Source organism: Crocuta crocuta, unplaced genomic scaffold (assembly GCF_008692635.1).
Source record: "Crocuta crocuta isolate KB4526 unplaced genomic scaffold, BGI_CrCroc_1.0 scaffold235, whole genome shotgun sequence".
NCBI lineage: Eukaryota > Metazoa > Chordata > Mammalia > Carnivora > Hyaenidae > Crocuta > Crocuta crocuta.
This window is the reverse complement of record NW_027531285.1, coordinates 10091037-10112070: the sequence shown is the minus strand read 5'-3', so window position 1 is coordinate 10112070 and position 21034 is coordinate 10091037. Positions and strand designations below refer to the sequence as shown.

The window sequence follows — 21034 nt, the reverse complement described above, 5'->3', positions numbered from 1 at the left end:
GGAGGATTAAGCCCCACTGAATTTTCTATGAAAAATACTTTATCAAATAGTTTTATTGGTCTAGATCCTCTTTACTAGAAAGTGATGTCCTAACACTTCTCATTTTATTGGGATCAAGTACATATTCCAGTTTGCTTTCTCAGTCATCTTCAGACTACATTCTAAGTGCTACATTCTTCAAACATACCCAAAATGGCTCCTAACAAGGTATGTCTTATTCAAAGGTGAAAACTGTGTCAAAAAGATTTAAGTCTTAAGGTCAGATCCACAAATGTCCCTTACTCACTATCCAGAACATGGTTTCCAGACCAAAGGGCTTATTCCTCTCAAACAGGATTCCAGATGGCTTGCACCCAGGTGCCAATGAGCAAGAGCATGGCTTGAAATTAAGCACTGATCCTGCGATCCAATGGAAACTTTGGCTAATTTATTTACGCATTTNTTTTAAAAAAAAAAAAAAAAAAAAAAAAAAGGAAAAGACAAAGGATCCAGCCATACTTATTTTACCTTTAAATGCGTATTAAAATATCTACATAGCCAGGTTGCCTCTCAGAGTCAGTGCTTATCTTGAGCACACTAAGCTTCAGAAATCAAGTGCTTATCACTGGAAAAGCAAGAATATAATTTGAAAGAAGGTATTCGTAGCATCTCTAATTATGGGTGTCCACAACCAAGGTCTTAAATGATTACCAGATACTACCGATTTCAGATGGGAAAGTCTTATGTAACCATCTCACCTGCCTTAGAAAGAACCAGGGGCACAGAAAGTTATGAAAGCAGCTTAAGCACCTACCAGCATATAGCGTAGAATAGCGCCAAGACCCAAGAAAAACTTACATGGTAACTTACATGGCGGTGGGGATAAGCCATTTCGATTTAAAGTGCCCCCCATTAACACAAAGTTCATCTCCTCAGCTGAACACTGAAAGACTTCAACATATCTGTCCTTCATGGTTTTTTTATGACACTTCTGTGCAGCCATAAATGCTCTGTCCGCAGACTTCATCTGGATAAAGGCATCTCCTGATGGGCGGCCCTGAGCGTGTGGGGGAAGAATAAAAACAAAAGGAGACTGTCTCCTTCAACAAGGAAATGGTTGCTTACAAAACATGCAAAGTGACAATCACCCATAGTATAGACATTTTAGCCACAAAATCTGGGTGACAAGTGTTGTCTACTGAAATCTGATTTGCATTTCATCATCTAACCACCAGTATGGCCCACAAAACCTTGGAAACAGTTTTGAGGGCTCATTGCTAAAAGTGATCCTTTCTCATTTCTATTAGTTAGTATCAGATTTACAGGGTTTTGAAAGGCTATCCTTGTAACTGCGGTTTCAAGGTATAGGATTGTATATTGGGTTTTGTATTTCTGAAAAATCTGATTAAATCTTATTTGATTGAGAAAAGCTAGGAATAGAGCCAGCACAAGAGCTTTATGTATCTGCCTATAAGAAGCTGACTAAACCAGTGTTCTCTTTTGGCTCTCAGTTGTCTATCACTGACCTGCAACACTCCTTTTCCTTTTCCCTGAAGCCTAGGTTGTGATGTGGGCTTAGGAAGAAGGGGGATACTGAAGGGGGGAAAAGGGAACGGGAGCTGCAAAACACTGTGGGGGTGGTGAAAATTGTATTAAGCCTGTGTGGGAGCCCTTCCTTCATCTCTTCCCTGGCACCTCCATCTTAAACCTTGGTCACACAGGTGTTCATAAACATTTCCTCTATTATTAATAGCTTGCTGAAAATCCTGCTTAAAACCAAGCTAGCAGATTTCTATTTCACAGAACCAGAACACCTTGGTTTTATTTAACATGGACATTTTATGGGGGAGAAAAAGACACAATCAGCTTTTAAGACTCCTCTCTTTTTTATGGATTTCTTTAAGTCTCTAAGGGACTATGTAGTGCAAATTATAACCATGCAAGTTACCATAAGAGTTACCATACCAGGGAAATTAGGGATACCGTGGAGACCCAGTCCAAGATGGAAACCTAACATCTTTGAGGCAGCTAAAAGCCTGTTCATTATTAAAGAAGCATTTTTCCCAAGTATAATCATAATAGGTCAGGTGGGTCAATAAGAGACAAAATAGGTCTACTGTAGTTAATCAAAGAACTATAATAGCCCCTAGGTTATTAGAAATGGTGCTCAAAGAGAAACAAAGTAATCCTCTGCCGATGCTGAATTGTGGGGAAGTTTTATTTAAAAGGACTCCCCTTAGTGAAGCATGCTGAGAGGGTATGTAAGATAAAAAGCTGCATAGCTTAATACTGACATAAGAGTAAGAATGAGCATATGCCAGTGTGGAAACCCAAGCCAGGGGCTCAGAGTGTTTTCTGATTCCTCATCCCAGAGGGATGTACTTTCCAATGAGACAGGATTACGGTTATGGATGTGACCAAATCGTCACATGAGAAAAGATAGCAGGAGACTAGCAATTTAGAAAAATGTCGGAATTTCCAATACAAATCTATTTTCAACCCATAATACTCAGAAAACATTTTCAAAAATTAATTCAACTTTGCTTTTAATAGAGAGTTCCAAAATTTTAATTAGAATTACTTGGTTTATGGGCTTTTAGAAATTGTATCCTGCTTATACTAGCAAACAATACTAGTAAATTATTCAGCAACTAATAGGACTAATTTTATTTAGCCAAAAATCAAGGGACACCAAACCAGGAACTACTGTTAGTACATTTATAACTGTACTTGTATACTGTGAGAATTTGGTTTCATTGTGATGGAGGCTTCTCAATAATTCATTCATACATTTGAGCACCTGTTATGATCACATACTGTTCCAGGTGGTACAGATACAAATCCTTACTAAGTGTGCACTCTACTAAATGTCATTGGAGGTCATATATATAAAATAAAATAAGCCATTTTCAAACAGTCTATAGATATAAAATACTCTGATATGCAGACAGGCTCATTGGTTTATACATGGTCTATAATCACTTTCACACTACAAAAGCAAAGCTCAGTAAAGTGCTGTATTAGACTAATAATATATTTGTCTCCTTCCTGAGGCTAATAATGTCATCTATATAAGTGGTGATGGAATCAGAGCTGAATTTAAATTACCAGGCTAATGATAGCATTCTTTCTGTAGTCCATATTAAAGATCTCCTGCATTTACAGTTAAATCTTTCCTTAAAGACTTACTATACAGCTGATGAATATTTGTCTATTTTTTTTTAAATGGAAGAGAGCCTTTCATCATAAGAATAAGTAAATCAGCTTTCCAATAAGTTACTTTCTTACCTGGTGATTTAATACCATGTGAACCCCGTGAGTTCGAATGTCTGTGGAAAACTCCCCCAGAAAGTCCAGGATGTCCTCAATTGTAGCCGCATAGGGAAGACCTCGAAGGCGTATACAGTCTCTAACGTTTGTGGGGGGCACAAATTGCTGAGGTAGTACTGGAATAATGGGAGGGGTTGGAAGTGGAATAAGAGGGGCCGAAGAGAATCGATTCAGCACCTGTACTCAAAGCAAAAGAGAAGTGAATTAGAGGCTTGCTCCTCCAACGTGGTCTGCAGAGCAGCACCAGCAGCACTGTGGAGCCGGTTAGAAATGAATACATTGCCTCAGCTCCATCCCAAACCTTGTAAATATGAGCCCGCATTTTAACAAGATCCCCAGGTAATTCATAAGCATATTAAAGTTTGAGAAGCACTTATGGGAAAAGGCATGCCTGGTTTTCAGCTGGGAAAGCATCATCCCTATTTTTGTTAAATGCCTGCTGAGGCAGGCATGTGCCACACACAATACAATGCGCTTATATCAAGGACCTGTCTACTGGACAGATATACCACAGTGTCAGGACAAATACCCTTAAAGTATGCTGCTTTTATAAAATTCTGGGTGTATTGCTAAATGTGGACTTTCATAGCAATCTATTAGATTTAATTTCACCAGGCACAGTGTTCCCCTTAATACCATTACCACATTCCACCTCTAAACTCAAGCAAGAAAATGACCTAATGACTCTGGGCTATATAATGCCACATTTATAATAATGTATAAAGCCTAAAACAGAACTGCTAATGTAAAAATGAAAGAAAAAATCATTTGGTGACCATCAAAATAATCAGTTTTCATGTGAATTTGAGATAGTGGCAAGACAGAACATCTTGACTATCTTTTTTTTTTTTTTAAATGTTTGTTTATGGGGCACCTGGGTGGCTCAGGCAGTTGGGCGTCCGACTTCGGCTGGGGTCATGATCTCACGGTTCGTGGGGTCGGGCTCCATGACCGGCTCTGTGCTGGCAGCTAGCTCAGAGTCTGGAGCCTGTCTTCGGATTCTGTGTCTCCCTCTCTCTCTCTGACCCTCCCCCACTCATGGTCTCTCTCTCAAAAACAAACATTAAAAAAAAATAAAAAATGAAAAAATGTTTATTTTTTAGAGAGAGAGAAAGAGAATGCACGCAAACAGGGAGGGAGAGGGAGAAAGGGGGACAGAGGATCTATAGCAGGTTCCGCACTGACAGTAGCAAGCCCGGTGCAGGGCTTGAACTCACTGACTGCGGGATGACCTAAGTCGAAGTCAGATGTTCAACAAATCGAGCTACTCAGGTGCCCCTTGACTATCTTTAAAGTCATGGAATTCAGTTATCTTGACAATGAATGAGAGGTCAGGTATATTTAGAGAAAAGATTACTGCCAGGCAAAACTTTATTGTAAGGTTCTGGTCTGCTTTTGTCTTAGGTTAGAACATGCCTACTAGTTTATAATACTAGGAGGTCCTTGTGCAACAATGTGTGGCATCCCTAGGTTTTCTGAACAACTTACTACTGTAGCCTTCATCATCCAATATCCTGGAAATATAGAATCAAAACCCTCCCAAAAAAATTGTCCTGATTTCCTCACTCACACCCTGTCTGGTTGCTATCTAAGTAAGAGGTGACAGGAATAAAGAAATATAATGCAGCCCAAGAAACTTTAAAGAGATAGCAAGATTTAAAAAAAATTATACAAATCATATAGATAGCACAAACATTATAGGATGAACATGAAAATAAATATATAGTTGTGGACAAACTCAAGACAGGACATGGTCAGGCACCTTCCAATAACTGCCAAATAGGAGGTGAGCAAATAGTTATTGAATGAAATAATTACAGTGAAACCTTGGATTGTGAGTAACTTATTTTGCGAGTATTCCACAAGACAAGCAAACATTTTTTTTAAATGTTTATTTTTGAGAGAGAGAGACAGAGCACAAGCAGGGGAGAGGCAGAGAGAGGGAGACACAGAATCTGAAGGAGCTCTAGGCTCTGAGCTGTCAGCACAGAGACGGACATAGGGCTCGAACTTACAGACCAGAAGATCATGATGTGGGCAGAAGCTGGATGCTTAACCGAGTGAGCCACCTAGGCACCCCAATTTCTAATAAATTTTAACTTGATAAACAAGCCATGTCTTACAATATGAGTAGCACATGATGCCAAACATCACATGAACACAACTGAGCCAATGGTTCTTGAAATTCAGTTTGATATACAAGTATTTTGGATTACAAGCCTGTTTCCGAAACTGATTATGCTCACAAACCAAGGTTTTACTGGATGAGTAATGAGAAGATGACAGTGCAGAGCATATGATTACTTCAGCATTTCTTAAATAAGTCAGTAGGATGGGGTTGGAGAGGAGGCTCATCTATAACCAAAACCACATTAAAGTTATATAGAGGCAGCGTAACTCTATACCCAAACCAATCAACATGCAGTAGCCAAGACCCTGGAGTAGTGTGTTCTAGGCCAAGATTTCCATAAAACTGTTCTTCCAATTAAAGATCTAAAGTCTCATTTTCACCTCCTCTGGTTTGGCACTGATGAATGTAACATGGGAAGCCTCAAATACATTTAGTATATTTTAGAAATTCAGAGTTTATGATGCTAATTTTCAACAAGATAAAGAATTGTTTAATGTAGAAGTATGTTCATAGATTAGGGTTCAAGAAGACAAATACATCAGGATGCAGAACTAGCTCAAAAATGTCACCTCCATTTATGTAGGTATAAAAACATGTTGGTATTCTACCAGGTGAAATGTTCTTTTCAACTTTGGGCAATGATTCCAAACCACAATACTCAATGGGCTTTGTGGCAAGAAGCTAGATAAAATCATTCTATGAACTCATAGAAATAATAGTAGAGTCAGTGTCCTAATTGCTTGTGAAGAAGAAAAAAGTGAATCATTAAAGTGACTCTGTCCTAGTAGGGGACCCAAGCAGAAGAAGTCGGAAGAGCTGCGTGGGAGGCAGTCTATCTACATGATCTCAGATACAAAGGAAAAATAAACAGAGCCTTAAAGACCATTCAGCTGGTAAATCAAGAATAGTCAAAAGGCTTGAAACCTTGCAGATAGCTTCATGCCTGGACCATTTTGGGCAAATGATTGTCCCATCTGTGCCTCAAAAACAACTATGGATTCTGGAAGGTAATAACAGGACAAAAGGACACTGTATGCTGTCACCAGCAGTATGGAACTGAGTAAGTCTTTTGGGAAATACATTTGGTCAGCTATTAAAAACCTTAAAAGCTCACACCATCCAGTTCTAAAGAAATCAATCAGAAATTGGGTTTTATAAGCATGTTTATCTAGAAATCTCTAAATTCCTAAATGTACAATAGACTTTCTAAATAAATTATGTAATTTTATGAGACATTAAAAAATGAAACTTTCTAGACATGGGTAAGCTTGCAAAATAGGTATTTTTCTTTCTTTATTAATTGGTAAGTGACTTTTTTAAAGCTTATTTATTTGAGACAGAGAGGGAGAGCGCACGTGTGAGCGGGAAAAGGGCAGAGAGAGAGGGAGAGAGAATCCAAAGCAGGCTTTGCACTGACAGAGGGGGCTCAATTCCATGAAACAGAACATCATGACCTAAGCTGAAATCCAGAGTCGGACACTTAACCAACTGAGCCACTTAGATGCCCCAAGATTTATAGGTTTTAAATATAGAGTATATCTATAGCAGTGTTCCAATTATATAAAAACACATAGTATTTTTCCTATGTGTATAGAAAATATCAGTAGCTATCTTTTAATTATGGAATGAAATTTTTTAAAAATGCACTTAGACTTTCTATATTTCTCAAGTTTTATTTTAGCACAATAAATAATGTAGGATTGTTCTTAGAAATAAATAGTATATCACACAAAGCCACCAAAATGCTCTTAAAACCAACCTGCTGGACTTCAGCTGCTGTGCTCCTGAAGAGTTCAATGTATCTTTTACCCAACAAGTCCTTATGCTTCCTCAATGCATTCTGTGCATACTCCTCACAGGCAAAGAGGACAAAAGCATCCCCTGTTGGCCTACCATCTGGGTAGGTAACGAAAAGAATGCCTTCCTTCCCCCCAGTGATGGGACAATGCTGTCCAAAGAAGGCTACGACTTCATCAGCTGTGGCCGTGAAAGGGAGCCCGCGCATGCGGACAATGACTTGATTTTCCTTGGAGAGAAATTGGGCTACCTCATTGGATGTACCTAGGGAACACATACCAGGAAACATGGGGAGAAATGGTTAAGGCATCAACTTTACCAAATTTAAAATGGTAAAATTCTTGGCAATGTCTTGAGTTTTTAATTAAAACTTACACTCCCACTGAATCATGACAACATCCCATGAATCACAATTCTCTTCCCACAAATTTGAAACTTTTCCCCGACCATTTTTGTAAAACACCTCTTAACTTAGGAAGGTGGCCAGACAATTAAATCATGGACCAACCACTGTATTCTGCTCATGGAGAGGCAGTAAGTCATTGTGATAGGTAAGGGCACAAGTCAAGGAGCTAGAATGTCTGGGTCCAATCTTGACTTTGCCATTTACTAGGTTATGACTTTAGTCAAGTTTAATCTCTATATTTTAGTGTCCTCATCTATAAATGGAGGTAAAATTACCTACTTCATAAATTATGATATTTAAATAAGTTACTATACATAAAGCAATTTGGTGACTTTTGTTACTCTTTTCCTGATTACCTTTTATTAAGACAGTTTCAAAAATAATCAAGTTAAGGAGAGTATAATGAACATGCATAGCAGCCAGTTTCAAGATTTATTAACATTCTGCCTGACATAAAGCATTTTGTACGTATTGCCATGTAGCAAACATTCAAATGCAAGCTCATATACTGGTACCCCCACCTCCACCCCCACCCAAACACCTTTTAAGAGTTGGCTCTACTGCCAACATGGAGCTTTAATTCACAGTCCCTGGATTAAGAGTCACATGCCTTACTGGCAGAGCCAGCCAGGTGCCCCAGTAACATTTTCCTTTAAGAGCAAACTATCATACCACCCAAATGCCATGAGATCCCAGGCATGAATGTATTAGTTAACTTTGCTTCTGCAATTTACAAGGTTAGCGATCATGGAACCTCAGAGCCATAGCAACTCCAAATGTATTTTATCCCCAACCAATATCAAAAATCGCTTTAGGATTTTGGAAGCACTATTAAACTTGAAGCTCTGAATTTGGAAGCCTTCATTTATCTAAAGAAATAAGTCCCAGAACAGAAATATACCAGCAAATTGCAAACAGGAAGTTTTTACTACAAGTTCAACAGTTGCAAGGATTTTAATTAGGGCTATATAATGCAGTGATACAAATGTTCTCTATATTTAAGTGAGACACCTAGTATATATTTGACAATAGATTTTCAAAAGCCTATTAAAGGTCTACCTACATTCTTTGATTCAGCTATCCTAATTTTAGAGAGAGATACTAATGAGTGGCACATACAGAGACACAAAAGTACTCGTTGCAAGACACTTAGTGTGAAAAATTGGAAATAAGCTTTAAATGCCCACAGGGGTGTTTTTAAAATAATGTGTGGTATATAATATTGTATAGTAATTAACATGTAAGAATATTTAGTTACATGGGAAAATATAATCCTCTAAAAAGAGAAAGTTATAAAGCTGTATGAACAAAGCAATAGAAACATACAAAGTAGTTTTACATATAGAAAAAACTGTCAGACAAACCATAGTTAACATTTTTATCCATTACTTTAAGTTTTTAAGTAACAAATTACTCAATAATTAAAGACAGTGTCTGTTCCTGTTTCTTTTTGGCCACAGTACTGCAAACAAAACACTACATACTCAAACACATTGGAGCAAGAAAAGTACTATGTTCTTGGCCACTGACGAGTTAAGGAAGCTTGAGAAAAAAACCCACAAGAAGATATGTAACAATTCCAGGTATTCTGGTGTGGCTGTTTAAAAGTGGTTTCCAGACTATTTCATTTCTTTCAAGAACTACTCTCTTCCTTTGTACATGACTTTACATGACCCTCTCACATTTTTATACTATTTGTTTTTAAAGATTTAGTTTTTAAATGATCTCTGCACCCAATATGGGGCTTGAACTCATAGCCTCAAGATCAAGAGTCACATGCTCTACTGACTGAGCCAGCCAGACTCCCCAGCATGGTACTATTGTTACTGGCTATTTAACAACAGTTGGTTGACTCAAGCCTTATGGCAAGTGTATACATTGTAGTCACTGATACCTTACGGGTCTTTCTTCTAACTAAAAAAAAAAAAAAAAGTCAATTCTATGTTTCGTTAGGCAATAGAAACCATTCATGACTCCATTTATCTACGCTGGTATATAAATAAATTTAGATTCTTTATAAAGAATCACATTATATAAAAAGCACTCACCACCAGCAATTTTAAGAAAATCTTCACCTGTTGCTTTGTAAACCTAAGAAAAGAAAGGGGAATTAAATACAGTTTCTGAGTCTTCCAATATTAACATTCATTCAAAATGTCAAGGATCTCAGATTGTGCGGACATACCTCAATGTACCGGGTCCCCATGTGATGTTTGTGCCTCTGTAATGCTAGGTCTCTGTGTTCCTCGCTTACAAACCTAACCAGAGCTTCTCCGTTCCTTCGACCCTGGGCATTCAGACAAAGTGCTGCACCTCCCCTTTGAAAAGGACAGACAGCAGGTGGGTGGGGGGGAAATGTAGTGAGGAAAAATGATAGGACACCCATTATCCCTTTGGGATTACTATATAAAATAGAGATTAAAGGAGACCAACTTGGCAATATTGAGTCCTTTGAAGAATCTTGCAATGTCTTGATCTGAAGACTGCCATGGTAAACCTCGAGCCCGGACTATGGTGTTGTCATCGATAAGTTCCATCTTGCTGCTGTGGGTCAAGCAAAACTTCAGGTTGCATAATTAGCACTAGGGAGTCTAACCTATTCCCTCCTACCATTTTCCTAGTTACACATAAGGTATTATTTGGTGTTCAGACAGACCTGTAATACTGCCTGGTTTATTTCAGAACCTCAAAAATTATCTGGGCACAAAGTATTCTTTAGGTGTTTCACTATGGAAAGGAAAGTGCCTACGCAGGTCCCACATGGCTAGATCACTCAGCAAATCATCTATCGGTGGGGTTGCTGCGTGCTTGCCATAAACTTGAAAGGACCCAGGATCAAGTCACAGAAAGTGAAGTTCTGCCCATACCCTGATAGCCAGTAAGTTCCTAGAACCAAGAAGAATACATTTAAATTTATTCTCAGATCTGGCCAGTATACCAGTGGAGCTTAAATTCAGTTGGATGGCAAAAGTTAAGATCTGCATAAAGCTGACAATTAGCCCACATCAGGAATGTGTGCATGTAGTCAGAACACTGCCATTAAAAGATCTCCCCTATCTAACAGGGGAGCCATCAGAATGTTTATGGAAATGCATGGGAGTTCCCACACCTTAATGAGTCATTTGCAAATCACCTATTATATATTTTAACACCGTTTGATGTGCTATTCCTCCCATATTCACATTTCCAGTAGTCTTAGGACACTTTCCAAATAACTCACTTTCTCCCCAACTAACTAGGCCTCAAAATTTCTCTATGGGGCAAAGATGTCCAAAGTTTTTGTTCACTTCAGGCAGCAGGCAATCTCAGGGATTCACTGCAGTGATTTACAAACAGCTCTGTCGTCACAATGAGATACCACCACTTCATACTTCTTGCCAGTTATTTCCTTTGCTTTAAATTAGAAGTTGATAAAAATAGAATTGCCCTCTGACCCAGCAATTGCACTACTAGGTATTTATCCAAGGGATACAGGTGTGCTGTTTTGAAGGGGTACATGCACCCCAATGTTTATAGCAGTGCTATTGACAATAGCCAAAGTATGGAAAGAGCCCAAATGTCCATCAATGGAGAAATGGATAAAGAAGATGTGGTGTACACACACACACACACACACACACACACACACACACACACACAATGGAGCATTAACTCGGCAATCAAAAAGAATGAAATCTGCCATTTGCAACTATGTGGATGGAACTGGAGAGTATTATGCTAAGTGAAATTAGTCAGAAAGACAAATATCGTAGTTCTTCACTCATACAAGGACTTTAAGACACAGAACAGATGAACATAAGAGAAGGGAAGCAAAAAATATAAAAACAGGGAGGGGGACAAAACAGAAGAGACTCTTAAATATGGAGAACAAACAGAGGGTTGCTGGAGAGGTTGTGGGAGAGGAGATGGGCTGAATGGGTAAGGGGCATTACGGAATTTACTCTTGAAATCATTATTGCACTATATAACTAACTTGGATGTAAATTTAAAAAATAAATTAAAAAAAAAGTAGAACTTGATAGAACATATTTAAAATTATCTCAGTAAAAATTTTGTGAACTCTTTTAAAGCCTATGAGTTTTCCTTTGGAAGTTCTCCTGTGAGATGATGAATAGTTCTGAGTGGCTAAAACAAGAGTCACAGACACAACACCTAAGGGTCATAATGACTAGGGATACAAATATTTCACCTAAGTTTAATACCAACATCCAAGCTCCCTTTAAGATACAACTTTCTTTTATAAATAACATAATATTTTTAAAAACTGGATAGCCAAAAGTTTTAGTGAAGTTACCAAAACACAAGAGAAGATAAATATCACAATATGAATAAAACAAATCAAAAGGCTCAAACTGAATACCACTATAGTACTTACCAAGTGCCACTTTCAAATTTGTAATTTACTCTCTCTGGATCTGAAAACCTGTGATCTAAAAATGAGAACATAGAAGTCATCATTTTAGCTATTAGGGAGACAAAGCTATGACAAGAGATTCAAAAGTACACATGAAGAAAAAACGGCAGGCTCAAATTCTAGGTCTGGAACTGTTAAAACAGCAATACTTACTATAAGGCTCTGAAATCATTGCTAAAATTATATTCCCCATATCTTCAACTTGAGAGGCTCCATACCGGGAGACTGAACTGTTCTTCTCAAAGTTTAAATCTGGGATATTAAGTTAAGGAAACATTTTGAGAAAGTAAAATGAGGTTGTTTCTAACCCCAAATTAAACTTCCACAGAGCCAAGAAGCCAAGTAAATGCATCTGAGATGGAGAATTGTTTGAAATCACATAATAGATGCTTCCTGTCAGTCTGGATTTCACCCACACTTTCTGGAGTCTTCAATTACCCTCTTGAGTAAATATATAATAAAATAGCCTAATGAACCCTGTCCTGAGGCACTACCAGTAATAAAATTTCTATTTATTAAGTAGAAATACATGAATACTAAGCACTTTCATTTAGTTTCAAACTACTTATATATACCAAAGTTGATAAACCTCTTCATCCCATTATCTTTACAGCACATCCAAGGCAGTGATCATGCTAACTTAGAGATATAGTTACATTTCAAGGCGCCTGAGTGGCTCAGTAGGTTAATCCTGACTTCGATTCTGGTCAAAATCTCATGGTTTGTGAGATCAAGTCCCACATCTGGCTCTGTGCTGACAGCTCAGAGCCTAGAGCTTGCTTTGGATTCTCTCTGCCCCTTCCCCACATGAGCTTTGTTTCTCTCTCAAAAATAAACACACATTAAAAAAAAATTAAAGATATGGTTAAATCTAACTCCACTTCAGCGTAGGTCTCATGGTTGTGATCTCATGGTTGTGAGATTGAGCTTCACATCAGGTTCTACACTGGGCATGGAGCCTCCTAAAGATTCTCTCTTTCTATTTCTCAAAGGAAATAAAAAGGATAGTTACATCAGTCAAAATCATGAGGTATCAAAAGGCTTTTTAAGGCTGTTTGAAAAAAAATACTTCAGATTATTGAGGACACTTTTTTAAATGTTTTATTTATTTTTGAGAGAGAGAGAGACAGCATGAGCAGGGGAGGGTCAGAGAGAGAGGGAGACACAGAATCTGAAGACAGGCTCCAGGCTCTGAGCTAGCTGTCAGCACAGAGCCCGACGCGGGGCTCGAACCCACAAACCGTGAGATCATACCGACTGAGCCACGCAGGTGCCCCCTGAGGACACTCTTTTTAATGATGCCACTTTTACTCAGAACTTCCTCACTGGCAGATATTTAGAGCCTTATAGTATAGCCATCTTAGATGGCAGCAAATGCTGGTCCTTTGAGAGTGAATTATTAGAAATAATTCAAACACTCAGAACTAACAAGCAGTGGCCAACGTGGCTCTCAATCAAGTGCATACAGGCTTTGGGCAAGCCAGGACACAGGGCTTTTAAGAAATGCATGGCTTAAATTGGATTGGAGAGTGAGACCAGAAGAGATTTCCATCAAGTTTTACAAATTTACAATCTCTCTAAAAGAAGCATGTATCTTTGTCAAAATTGTTGCTTAATAAGCTGTTAGTAAAATTTTTATTTTGTTGTTTATGAGTTTCAATCCTATAGTCATACTTTGTATTATGTATAAATTTGCATAAATTTCATAACGTGGTACAATGTATATAACAAATAACACTGTGGAACCTATGTTTTCTCCAGTTTGAAATGAAAACAGCCATCTGGGTGGGGGTGATTAGAATGTTTGCCTTTATTTTAGTTTTCCAACTGGTATTTTATAATAAGGGTAAAAAAAAATGCAGACATTAAGAAAAACCTCAAAGTACTACTTCACTGCAATCAAAGAGGATCAAAGTTAAAACAGTTCAGAGAGCCAAGCATTATAACCAATCTGAAGAGTTAATTCAATGAGCGATATCCTTTTCCATTCAATTCAAAATCCCTTTCTATTTCATCCTTACCCAAACTCCACCCCCCTTGCTCCTTTCTCCACTAAAGAGACATTGTTTTCCCTCTGTGCAAATTCACTTTGTGTTGTCCCTCATCCAGCTACATTTCTCTACAGTTAAATACACTACATGTGGAAATGCAGCCATATGTTCCTTGGCAAATTACTTAACCCTACTGAACTGCAGCTTATGTAAAAAACCAAAGCTATGATAATCTTTACCTCCCTGGGCATTTTTGTGAAGATTAAATGAGATAAAACAAGTCCAGGGCACAAAGCAGGCATTATAACAAGTGATGTCCTCCCCTTCGCCCTAGAACCCTTGGGTAACCAACTTTCATAACCCATGATAATCACACTTTGAGAGTCACACTTATGACTAAAACTCTGGACTCACCAGATGCCTATTTGTATACTCACAGGATAATCATCAAGCTGAAACGGTTGATACTTTCTGCACTCCCCCACCCTCTAATCCCACTGTTTACGTCATCTAGTGATGAAATAAATGTACTGCCCCCTCAGGGATTAGAAAATCTGTCCCAGGAGATGCTCCCACCAGAGCAATGACCAGGGACTGGGTCATTAAAATGATTATTGGGGCACCTGCTTGGCTCAGTCAGTAGAGCAGCAGACTCTTGATCCTGAGGTTGTAAATTGGAGCCCCATTTGGGTGTAGAGATTACTTAAAAATGAAATCTTAAAAATAAAAAAACAAAATGAAATGATTATCCACGGAAGGTATATAATAAGTATTAATCCATTGTTGTTTTCAAAGAGCATGACAGGATAGAAAAAGTAGAGACAAATAATGAAGATACGCTGGGGAGACAACTGCCCTAAATTTTCAGGGGAGGCAGGGGTGGGGGCGGGGAGAGGTACTTTAAGAACCCTTACAGAACTAAGAAGGATTGTGACTAGCCATGGTTTTTCATGCAAACCCTGACACTGAACAGTCCCCTGGAACGCTGCAATTCTTTTCCTTTTAATTTTTCTTGTTTATTTATTCATTTTGAGAGAGACAAAGTGAGTGGGGGAGGGGCAGAGAGAGGGAGAGAGATAATCTCAAGCAGGCTCTGCATTGTCAGCTTAAAGCCCAGATATGGGGCTTGAATTCACAAAACGCGAGACCATGACCTGTGCCAAAACCAAGAGTCAGATGCTTAACCAACTGAGCCAGCCAGGCCTCCTACAATTCTTTTTCTTTTTTTTTATGTTTATTTATTTTGAGAGAGAGCACACCCATGCAAACAGGGACGGGGAAGAGAGAGAGAGAGAGAGAGAGAGAATCCCAACTCAGGGCTTGATCCCACGAACTGTGAAATCATGACCTGAGCCGAAATCAAGAGTAAGACCCTTAACCAACTGAGTCACCTAGGTGCCTCTGGAGCCCTGCAATTCTAAAAATGTTTTTAGCCTTGTCAGGGGCTACAATGGAGTCAAGAGAAAAGTATCCAAGAAATGGAGACCAAGCCCACTGTATAAATCACTTTTATTTCAACCTTGGCACTATCAGCACACAGGCTAGACAATTCTTTGGGGCGGGGAGGATCCTGTGTACTATAGGATTTTTACTAGCATGCTGACCTCTACCCACCAGAGTTCTGGCTAAAAATATCTCCAGGCATTGCCAAATATCCCTGAGTGGGCAAAAAATCACTCCAGGTTGAGAACCACGAGAACAGGCTAACGGTTCTCAATTGTTCCAACTTCACCCCCTACCATCTACTGAATGATCAGAGAAAGTTTTGTTTTGTTTTGTTTTAACATTCATTGAGAGAGAGAGAGAGAGAGAGAGATTAAGCGTGACTGGGGGAGGGGCAGAGAGAAGAAGACACAGAATCCTAAGCAGGTTCCAGGCTCTGAGCGGTCAGCACAGAGCCTGATGCGGGGCATGAATCCACAAACTGTGAGATCATAACCTGAGCCGATGTTGGACACTTAACCAACTAAGCCACCCAGGCACCTTGAAAAAGTTCTTATAATATAAAAGGCCATTACTGAACAGAGAGTTTCAAGAAAATTGGCTAAAGAAACACCACGTAACGACCTGTACAGTGCTGTGTCAAAACCCCCTATCAGTAGATACACATACGCACACACATAAACCTTATCTTAGGAAACGAAAGGAAAACACAGCACGAGTCAACCCTTGATCGTCAGCCTGTTTTTGTGTGGCCCAGAAAAATGGATTTTACATTTTTAGGATTGTAAAAAGAAAAATATGAGCAGAGACCGTATGTGGTCTATAAAAAATATTAACTATTTATTAACTATCTGGCCCTTTACTAAAAAAGTTTTGCTGATCTCTGGCCTAAAGGAAGAGAGATTTATTGAATATGGGCAAAAACAGAGCAGCACAGGAATATTTACCACATCACAACGTTCTATCCCCAAACAGAATATTGGCAAGAAATCATGCTCTCAAGAAATAGGAGTGGGAGAGTATATTCCATTCAAACCACTGGTTTCTCTCTTGTATAAAGAGGACGTTTCTAATCTTCCCACCTTTCCTCAGTTCAACTCCTCCATAAAGCTGTCTTATCTTTCTAATTCCCTACCCAAATTAGACCATAGGTAACTCCTACCCAGCGCCAATACCTTTCCCAACCGCTCTAGGCTCTAACCATCAATTTAAGAGTTGATTAGATATTACTATTCCTATAAAATATTCTGTCCTCAACTGTACTATACATTTCCTAAGCACAGGCCCCTAACTTCTGATCTCCATCCATCTATCACACCACCTATCATTTCTCAGAATCTACTGACATAACTGATGGCATTTATTAAATACCATTTCATGCATCCCACATACCAACTGTTTCTTCCAGTTTTTGCAATAGCCACACCAGGTAGATAATAGTAAAACCAAACAGATGAAGAAACTAGGATTTGGAGATGTTCCGTAACTTCCCCGGGCTCCTGGCTGGTGTGTAAGAGCTGGAATTACAATACAGCTCTGATCAGACTGTGTGAGCATTAATTCCCGGCACCAAGAGAAGCTTTGCTTAATTCATTTTGAGCAATACTTTATGAGCAGCTTTCTAAATGTATATATCAAAGTCAAGTGAAAAAGATCAAAAGGAAAAATGTAAAGTATGCTGTCTGTGTAGACATAAATCGGTAGCTGAAGGATTATGTACTGAATTCTACTTTTAAAGCAGGAATATGTTCTAGATGTTTGGCTGACTTGGTTCCACATAACATGTTCCAACATGTTTCCGTTCAAGACATCACACACCAAGGATCAGCAGCTCTAAGCTCCTGACAACTTTTAAGTCACCCAGCCTCGTGCATGCCCAAACCTAAACCAAAATTCACACAGTTACACACCCAGACACCCTCTCTTCAAAGGGCTTGTTCAATCTGTAATCCTTACCAGAATTTAACATGAATAACAAATAAAGGAGAGCAAAAAAAAAAAGGGGGGGGTTTAGTACCAATTCTTTCCTCTATCAATTTATAATTATATATTGAATTACTTGCTGCACGTCTGATCTTGAGGGAAGGAAAGATGAGTCTGTGCCCCTTGATTTATGGCTCACCGTGCAACTTACTCACTCTGCCCTGGAGGCAGCCACAACAGCACGAACAGGCTCAGCCAGCTTTACAAATGAGAAATGCCATGAGGAAATGAGGAAGGCTGAAGCCAGACATGGTGGGAAAAAAATTAACATTTCAGGCTACAATTGAGCAAAGTGCTACATTTATACGGAGCTTACAGGAGTCCAGAAGTTCATCTGAGTAGGGGGAACGTTTTCCTTAGCACTCCCTTCAGTGAAACAGGTTTCAGGATTCTACTCAAAGTTACTCCATAGCTGGAGGTGAAATTCAGAGTGTGAGATGTTAGAGTTCATCAATATAGCTCACTCTCTCAAAAACAAAACAAAACAAAAAAACACCTCTAACAAAGCTCGCCACTATTAGCTTATCTAGTCAAAAAGTTACCTTTTCTGACCGCCTAAAAATACACATTTGGTTATTAATTTTCACTTGTAAGTAACCTCTTTTTTAAGCTAAAGCTACATTATAATTGGGGCGCCTGGGTGGCTTAGTCGGTTAAGCGTCCGACTTTCGCTTAGGTCATGATCTCGCGGTTCGTGGGTTCGAGCCCCGCGTCGGGCTCTGTGCTGACTGCCAGCTCAGAGCCTGGAGCCTGTTTCAGTCTGTGACTCCCTCTCTCTCTGACCCTCCCCTGTTCACGCTGTCTCTCTCTCTCCTAGAAATAAATTAAAAAAAAAAAAAAAAAAAACATTTAAAGCTACATTATAATTGTATCCCGATGAGAAATTCCAACCCCATGCCATTTTTCCCTGCCACAGACCCTTCAGAAGACAAGTTTGTTTCCTCCCCATTCTATTCTGCTTACTCTTTGGTTTAAAACACCAATTGCCTAATTGCCAGACATAGTACAATAAAAGACCTATGCTAATGAACAAGAAGAATAGCAAACAATATGGCAAGAGAAAAGTTGAAATAGTACTCCAACAAAGAACTGAATTTTGTACAGTTATGTGAAGAAAGGAAAAAGGAAGTGATAAATTACCCTTAGGAGAATTGCATAATTTAAAAAATAGGTTCTGTAAGTAACCTTTCATATTTTAAGGTAGGTTTTGAAAAAAGCAAATCAAGAATGCCACTGTCAAACTGAATTAGGAGCCAAGGCAGCAAAAGCTTTTTCATACCAGTAATAAAATGCTGGGAAAAGAATCTAAAAACCATACTTTTCTAACTCTATTCCTCAGAAGCTTACTCTTTCCAGGAAGGAAAAGAGTAAGACCCATCCTAACAAATATTACTTCAGGAGGTATTATTTTAACAAAACATAAAGCTGATGACTCAATTATACTCTCAAAGAAATAAGATAGAAGTACGGGCTAATGCCACAAAAGTGTGAAAAGGTCTACTTTAGGAAAAGGCACATATGTGGGATCAATTAGGAAAAGAGAGACTATGAGAACAAAGTCTTCTAAGTCTTCTAAAACAAACCAAAAAAAGTATCCTGAAATTCCCAAACTCAGATTTTAAAAGTAAATTATTTTATAATTAAAATAAGCTACACAAAATTACCATAACTGAGTGCTGGCCAAGTATTTCTAGTCACTTACTACAGACCACAAACCAGAGTCTTTGTGGATTTGGCTCATATCATGCCAATGTGATGCCAAAGATAATTTCCCCCCTCCAGTGAACAAGGTCAACTACTAACCTAGCTTAACTGTACACTTGGTGATACTTAAAATCCTTTTCATACGCAAAAAGGTACCAAGGAGGATTTGGCACTTCCCTCCCCGTTTTAAGCAGGGCAAAGAAGGTTTATGCAATCGTTGAATTTATCAGAATAAGCAAGTAGGTGCAGAATGAACCACACACACTATTTACAATTGGGAAGCAAAGTTAACCTTGAAGATTAGCTGTACTAACATGTACTTGAGGTTTATATCCAAACTTGAAGTTAAAAAAAATTTTAAAGTGTAAAATACCTTAAATAAGGTCTTAAATCAATAAGGAAGTCCTTTGAAGCTAGGTTTCTTCATCTGAGACCCCCAAGAACCTGGTGAGGCTTGAAGGATCACAACGTTGTAAAGTGTGTAGCAGGCCAAGCATGGGCTAAGTGGTTGTGTATGCTATCTTATTATTCCTTTTTTTTTTCCCTTAATGTTTATTCACTTTGAGAGAGAGAGCATGAGCAGGATAGGGTCAGAGAGAGAGGGAGAGAAAGAGAATCCCCGACACAGGACTCAATCCCATGAACCATGAGATTGTGACCTGAGCAGAAACAGAGTCACACACTCATCTGACTGAGCCACCCAGGTGCCCCTCTTATTATTTCTTATAATTGGCGTGGCCATTTTAAGATGGGGAAAACGAAGCTGAGAGGCATAGTAAATTCACCCCCAATAAATCTGACTCGAGAGCTTGTGTTCTCAACCATTCTACTGTTAAAACTTTTATCTGGATCTTTAATATTTGGGAAAAATAGGCCAATGTTACTGCATTGGCACATACACACACATCCTTTACCCCCATCAGGAAGTAGTGAAACAGGGGCACCTGGGTGGCTCAGTTGGTTAAGCATCGAACTTCAGCTCAGGTCATGATCTCAGGGTTCATGAGTTCAAGCAAGCATTGGGCTCCATGCTGATAGCTCGGAGCCTGGAACCTGCTTCAGATTCTGTGTCTCCCTCTCTCTCTGCCCCTCCCCTGCCCATGCTCTGTGTCTCTTTCTCTCTCTAAAAAAAACATAAAAAAAAAAAAAGGAAAAAAAGTGATTTGGGGAATCGGAGTATGACACATTTATAAAAAAAGTAAATAAGTGGTGAAAACAGACAGACACACAGACACCCCCTACTAACCCTTGGATGGGCAGACAAGAGTGGTTTAGTGACTTTTTTTTTTTATCCTGATAATGGAAAGCTGCACTAGTGAAATGGCATTTCCTAAGAATAAACAGCACATGCGGATCCAACTGGATAGAAATTTTACAAAATTTCTATCAACTCCCCTTTCTTGCTGAATAGTTCAATATGTGCTCAGGAAACACAGAATACAAACTTACAGGGGAGACTATCTATTTAAATAGTTAACACCACCTTCAAATGAGCTCTGTAAATTCTAGAATATTGCCCTCTGGTTAAGGAGCACAGTTTTTACATCAGAAGGACTCTGGCTCAAATGCTAACACTTCTAACTTTGGGCCTCAGTCTTCCCAGCTGTAAATAGGGGGTGACCCTCCTCCACTGGTTGTGAGGTTTCTGGAGGCACATACAGTAAGCACTTAACTTACAAGTTTTCTTTACCTGCTCTCCTCACAAGGCCAGGCTTTATTAAAAAGTTCTTATGAAAGGCCAAGTACAGCAAACAAAATGGAAGAGGTCCTGATTAGTGAAAATAAATTAGTTCAGGAACAACAAAGAAAAAATAGGTTAAGAAATGAAGAGGAAGTGATTCTATCCACCACTGTTG

The 21034-nt window shown here is 38.9% G+C and overlaps 1 protein-coding gene across 5 annotated transcripts in view; it reads right to left on the bottom strand.

Moving 5' to 3' along the window:
- ESRP1 (epithelial splicing regulatory protein 1) overlaps positions 1-21034 on the bottom strand; it is a 69285-nt gene that overhangs the window by 38530 nt on the left and 9721 nt on the right. For 4 of the 5 annotated variants that reach the window (XM_077771284.1, XM_077771286.1, XM_077771287.1 and 1 more), the window contains exons 5-12: positions 12211-12309; positions 12019-12073; positions 10077-10187; positions 9829-9961; positions 9692-9734; positions 7200-7501; positions 3268-3486; positions 838-1036 (exon numbers count right to left, since the gene is read on the bottom strand). In XM_077771284.1, coding sequence (XP_077627410.1) covers positions 838-1036; positions 3268-3486; positions 7200-7501; positions 9692-9734; positions 9829-9961; positions 10077-10187; positions 12019-12073; positions 12211-12309 — 1161 coding nt within the window. The remainder of the gene's footprint in view (positions 1-837; positions 1037-3267; positions 3487-7199; positions 7502-9691; positions 9735-9828; positions 9962-10076; positions 10188-12018; positions 12074-12210; positions 12310-21034) is intronic. The other variant, XM_077771285.1, reaches the window with a different exon arrangement.